The following is a 6190-nucleotide window of genomic DNA, read 5'->3' as shown; positions in this document are numbered from 1 at the left end:
AACCTGGCCGTGCGTCCGTGCTACGCACAACCACTTGAATCCTACAGATGCTCAAAAAGTTGATGGACCATGGATAATTGTTGGGTCAATTTTCGATTGACCTAAAAATTGGTGGGTCAATTGAAAACGTCCTAGCACTCATTGCTTCGCCATGGATAACATTTTCTTTTTTGGCGTTTTGGGGTCATGAAACAGGAAGTATCATAGGACGTAAATATTAAGGCAAGCACAAAAGGATGCAAAGCTATATAAATAATCTAAATTAGTGATATAGTTTTTTAGAGTAGAATTATTACAAAGAAAAGGGGAAGTTGGCTCCCTTGCAACTTGTCTTATTCCACTAGCAGCTTTACACCTTTCCAGGACCTGGTTTCAAATCATTTGGTGGAAGGGTTGTCTGTGAACCACTAATTCGTTGTATACGTATACGTATATATACATGAAGCTTATTTGTGTAGTATATAACTAAAATCATAATGGCCTATGGTGTTCAAGATGCTGTACAATTCCTTCAATCCATAACCCGATCTGCAGGTTATTTGGAACTTATGAAATCAAAGCTTGCAGAGAAGCGAGGAATTTTCAACGCTATGCTCTCTGTAATCCAAGTATATTTTCACTGAAGTTAATAGATTTTGGCTCCATTACTTGCATGTAAATGCCTTGCCTATTTCAGCTGCAAATAGCCTCCACAGAGAGTTTCTTAGAGGTATTTGGACACGGATCGCCTCCAAAGACTTCAGGCACTACACTTACTGAACAAGATTGCCGTCCAATGCAGTTCTGTGATATTCCATTTGAAAATTCGGAGGAAGTACAAAATAAACAGGTCAATAACATTATACAGATGAGCTAATGATTAATAAGTGAGATTAATGCAAGGCTAAAATCATGCTTTTAGACAAGACTAAATGATAAAGGAATTTTGAATGACACCAAAAAATAGCAGCCATCAGTCTGCAAAAAAACCTTTAATCCTTCATCTAGATGAAGTCTAGGTACTTATTTAATGTGAAAAAGAATTTGACGTACCTTTTCAAATGCATCATACGACTTATGAGCGTGGCAGCTACCCTCGCGGTAGTTTCCACAAGTTCCTTGTGGTAATCCATAACTGGCGAACTCTATGTTTGAGATTTTCTGCCCAGCTGAGCACCACAAATGAGCTTTTGGTTGCATATTGTTAGATTTCCCAGAAGTTGCCATACGCCAATTTTTAAGACTTGGCTGGCCTTCAACGATATCAGCACAAACTCTGGCTGTTGATCTTCTGACTAAAGAAATTCCTGTTGGGTCACCTCCCCATTCTTCAAACACTACCAATAGATTTCCACTTGGTTTCAGCCACGATCGTGGGACATGATACCTGAAATCAACAGTTTCATAATGATAGTTGTATTTTCTTTAAAACAGCAAGGTAATGTTATAGTTCCATATTTCTTCAAGCTTGTTGTGTTTGTCTTTTCTTCCCCTTAGCACCTAGTTTGAATAGGCTGATATTAGCCATTCTGGTTTTTAACTTTTGCTATTAGTAAGTGAGATTGTCATGCTAACCTTTCCACCAAAACTTGGACTACTCCACAAATCCCTTCCTCCTCCCCGCAATAATAAAAAGCCCCAGGGTTTGCCAGGACTTATGGAAATCGCTTACCATCTTTGAGAAGGCTGCCCACAGTTAGTGTGACATTTCTTCTCACTGTAGAGTCCTGCATAATTGCATTCACCGCAGTTGCCCTGTGCTATGTATCCAGGCCAGTGGCGACCTATGCCTTCACCATTTATCCATATCTGACCTTTTCCCATACTTCGCATATCTAAAGCTAATGGATCATTTCCTTCAGGTGCATCAAATGTAGCCTGGAAAAGATATTAGTGCTATAGTATGATTCTCAGAATTATAAAATTTACTATAAAACATGCAAACATCTAGTTTGTTATGTTACCAGGATCCTGTATTACAGTAATGCTTGCACCAGTATTACTCTTACCTTGTACCAAGTCAGGGGCTGCTTTTGTGCCAAGAACGAATCTTTTGCCCATTCAACAGACGAACTCCCACTTAATGTGTGAAGATTTAAAGATTCACCTTTCATACCAACCTGCATAAAAGCAAATCACCAGGGCTTATTGATATCAAGGGACAAAATGTTGTTCTCAAATCTGGCTTGCAAATCTAGACTGAACCCTTGGTAAAAGATAGGAAAAGAAGGAAGTAACGAGCGAACCTTGTAAGCCCATCTTTGTTTTGTCAAATCTCTTGTCCCCTCATTAAGACCACTCAATGTTACTGGACCAAGAACTCCAGCATTCCACGTCTCAAAATGCAAGCCAACATTCTGGTTTGGACTTAACAACGTAAGAAGTAAAACTGCAGGTTCTAATTCCAGGAGAAAGAGAAACATGACATGGAAAACTCACTGGGAGACCAACAGCAACACTGAGCATAGAAATCTTGTTAATACCAGCTCTTAGTTTCACATTGCTACTATATGTCAACTTTGGGTTGTCCAATCCCCCATAAACAGTCCCTACCACAAAGACAAAGTATAAACGCCAAATGGCGATAAAAATCGACTTAATAGATGTATTTATCAACACTTGCCAAATAAACAGCAGGTCTCAGACCTGATAGTTGGCCATTGATGAAGACATGCAAGGCATGGCCAGCAGACATAACAGTAAGAAAAGGTTCCTTTCCATTCTTTAGAAATCCTTCATCAGATGCTATGTTTACACTGGAGGAAGCTCACGGAATGATTACTAGCAATATTCAAATTACCAAGTAAAACTGGATACCAATTTAAGGAGATAAAAGAATGTACTTTGTCATGTACCACAGATAGTCTGTGGAATCTCTAGTAACATTTATCTGTTCCCATAGTCCAGTGGCTGAAATTGTGTCACTATCATCAGCAGACGGAGTTTCTTCACTGTATGATTCCCAAGATAATCCACCACCAACAGATGTCATCTTCATCTGCGAGCTTCGGGAACTTATCTGCAGCAGTTACCAGATGATGTTAAGACTTTCGGTCCTAAATGTTCATGTCACTTAATACTAAAAACTGATTTGATAAAGAAAGATCATCTTTCATTACCCTAGCAGTGTTGTAGACAGCGGTTTTGCAATCAGGAAGAATGCTGACGGACCATGGAGGCAGGTCATATAGCATATTCTGAAATGTAACTCTAACCGAAAAGGTTGGGTCATAGTTGGAAAGAAATGCAGCACACAATCCGGATTTTGAGTTATACACATGAGCCTGTGTTGGAGTTCAACAGGTAAATCAGTTTTGGATGAAATCAAGACGATAAATTCTTAGAAACTTCGAATGGTCTACATCACACTAACCTCTTGATTTTTGCCTAGCCAAGTAACTGTTGCATAGGATGAAACTAAGGCTGGTTCGGATAACTTGATAGCTTTATGTAAGTCTCTCAAGTGCCCATATTTTGGTTCATTCAGCAGTCCTGTTTCATCATACAACAAAACCTTAGAGTCAATCTTGTAACAGTAACTGCTTGCTAGAAACTTTATCATGTTTCTTCTTTTGGTTGCACAGATGATTATAAAATTTGAGAGAACAGAATTCTATTAGTACTTGTTTATTTGTGGTTTTTGTTTCATACCATATTCATCTAATGGAGCATCATAATCATAACTAGTGGCAATAAAACGCCCTGCAGCTGTCCGACCAAAATTTGTTCCCCCATGATACTGCAACCAAGACGATATACAACAACAAAGCCAGTGAATTCCCACAATATAACATATGAAAAAAGATATAGAAATCCTTATAAAATCCAGTTAACTCACTACTTAGAATAAAAAGATTAGCTAACCATGTAATAATTGAAGTATGAACCATTGTTCTGAATAAACCTTGCAACTGCAAATGCGACATCTTCAGCAGGTCTACGAGGAACTGGACCACCAAATTTTGTATACCTGATCATAGTAGAGAATACAACATTGATTAGAAATCCAACAGAAGAAACAGAAGGAGTTCCACTCGTAGAGTTGAACTCGCGGAACATACCAGGCAGTCCAGACTTCTGTCCACATTTTTGGTTTGTAGGGCTTATTAGGTTTAAAATTTTCGCAGTAGAAACCATTGCAAGTATCAATCTGTAGCAAGGAAAAAAATAGTAAATCCAAACATATTTAAGCCAAAATACTGTCAAGAAATATAGATGCTGGAATCATGAAATTAAGGAGAAGTAGCTAACCACAGGATCAGGAGCATCTTCTTGCTTACACATGATCCATGGGACTCCAGTGTCTAAACCCACAGCCATTTCAGCTGCCCATTTTGCATAAGGTTTACCAGGATCACCAACTCCCCACTCTATTGGTCCATACTCATTTTCTATCTGCCACATTTAATTCCCAAAGTTGCTTTTCAAAGAAAGAAATTAAGGGGAGCCTTGGCGTAACTAGTAAAGTTGCTGCCATATGAACAGGAGGTCACAGGTTCAAGCCGAGGAAATAACCTCTTGTAGAGATGCAGGGTAAGGCTGCGTACAATAGAACCTTGTGGTCCGACCCTTCCCCGGACCCCACGCATAGCGGGAGCTTAGTGCACCGGGCTGTCCTTTTTTTTATTTAGAGAATATTAGGATAAATAAAAAAGAAACAGCTCACTAATAGAAACACTGAACCGATTATTATAGACAAAATAAAGAAAGACATAAGTATATTTTCAGACCTGGGCCATAATAATTGGTCCTCCTTGAGGTTCAAACAAATTTCCTGATTTCATCATGTTGACAATTTTCTCAACAAAGCCTTGCATGGCCACCTTCATCATACTCAAACAAGTAAACATAATTGAAGCAAACAAATAAAATCTAACCAAAATATGAATCAAAACCTTGAAAGGCTGATTGTCTGCTCTAAATTCCATTCCTGGTACATATTTTAACCAAACAGGAAAACCCCTGCATCGAAAAACGAAGTATAAAAACAGGGGAACTGAAAACTATTTTAGCCAACTGAAAATTTCCCTTCTTGAATCTTGAGTAGAGTTTTTATGTATATTACCCAAAGTTCCATTCTGCACAAACGTAAGGGCCAATGCGGAGATTAACATAAAGCCCAGCTTGTTGTACCAGTTTTATAAATTTAACCAGATCATACCTCCCCTCAAAATTAAACTGAAAAAGTGCATAAAACAAAAAAGAAACAGTTATAAGTTCTTACTTCAGTTCATGGATTATACTAATATGAGGATAAATTGTGAAGTAAAAAGAGTGGAAAATATTACTTTTCCAGGAGAAGGCTCATGACCATTCCAGAACACATAAGTCTCAATAACATCTAAACCTCCATCTTTGGCCTTTTGTATAAGATCAGGCCACATCTGCAAATTACCAAAAGGAAGAATTTTTTAGACCAACATAAACATTAACGGAAACCAAATATTTTCAAGAAAATTTATTGGTCAAGAAGCCATGAAAACAATGAAAATGTAACAAATGATACAATTTCATTTGGTGCATAATATACCTCGGGAGTGCTTCTTGGGTAGTGAATAGAACCAGAAATGAGAATTCTTCGCTTCCCATTAATGACAATGGCTCTATCATCATACGTAACACTAGCTCTAACTGAAGAATAAATGAACGAAAAAAAGACTATAAAGAGCAACAGTGATACATTTATTCTCAGCATTTTCACAGAGAAAGAAAAGATAAAGGAATGATACTTTTGAGAAGCAAAAGAATATATTTATGGAAACTGTTACTACTACTACATTATTTTTTAGCACTTTTGGTGTGAATCATATTTATAGATTTTTATGGTGGTTTGGGTTAGTGAGGGAATTGAGGAATGGAAGCTGCAACTGACTTTATAGATTCATGAAAATGGGGTCCACTTTCTTTATATGGGCAGAACATTTTTCTGACACGGAACTCAGGTTATCCAAATGAAGTAGTATCTTATTGCTAATGTTCTATTTTTTTTGTTTATTTTTGGATCATAGTAGCAGTAGTTTTTTTGTTTTAAAATGGAAATAATCCATTTATGAAAATATGGGAAAAAATGCTGCTCGTAGTTTCTTGAATAATAGCCCGTTTGGTCAAGTTTTTTTGGGCCAAAAGTTGGCAGTTTTTGAGAACAAAAAAAAAAGAAGCTTCAAAAACATTTTTCAGAGAAGCACTTTTGAAAAAAATGCACTTAAAAGTA

The 6190-nt window shown here is 37.4% G+C and overlaps 1 protein-coding gene across 1 annotated transcript; it reads right to left on the bottom strand.

Annotated features, from left to right (window-relative positions):
* Positions 1-217: 217 nt before the first annotated feature.
* On the bottom strand, positions 218-5805 carry LOC104219477 (beta-galactosidase-like). Its single transcript, XM_009770167.2, has 19 exons — positions 5510-5805; positions 5268-5363; positions 5045-5157; positions 4875-4941; positions 4710-4802; positions 4231-4374; positions 4041-4129; positions 3844-3949; positions 3631-3718; positions 3353-3471; positions 3099-3263; positions 2823-2998; positions 2626-2735; positions 2419-2528; positions 2226-2336; positions 1989-2099; positions 1652-1857; positions 1033-1366; positions 218-783 (listed from the first exon to the last, which is right to left on the bottom strand). The coding sequence occupies exons 1-19, from the start codon at positions 5672-5674 to the stop codon at positions 673-675; spliced, it is 2514 nt and encodes an 837-aa protein (XP_009768469.1). The 5' UTR covers positions 5675-5805; the 3' UTR covers positions 218-672.
* Between the last annotated feature and the right edge of the window lie 385 nt (positions 5806-6190).

This window comes from Nicotiana sylvestris, chromosome 7, assembly GCF_000393655.2.
Source record: "Nicotiana sylvestris chromosome 7, ASM39365v2, whole genome shotgun sequence".
NCBI classification, from domain to species: domain Eukaryota; kingdom Viridiplantae; phylum Streptophyta; class Magnoliopsida; order Solanales; family Solanaceae; genus Nicotiana; species Nicotiana sylvestris.
Note: the sequence above shows the minus strand (reverse complement) of the source record. Positions and strands in the feature narration are given on the sequence as shown.

What these genes read in the sequence shown, in the direction of transcription:
- LOC104219477 (XM_009770167.2), bottom strand. Translation starts at nt 5,674, where the DNA reads ATGCTGAGAATAAATGTATCACTGTTGCTCTTTATAGTCTTTTTTTCG. An exon ending in TGTGCAGAATGGAACTTTGG is followed by an intron (nt 4,942 to 5,044) that starts GTAATATACATA and finishes TTTTCGATGCAG; the next exon opens with GGGTTTTCCTGTTTGGTTAA. An exon ending in CATACTTCAATTATTACATG is followed by an intron (nt 3,719 to 3,843) that starts GTTAGCTAATCT and finishes TCTTGGTTGCAG; the next exon opens with TATCATGGGGGAACAAATTT.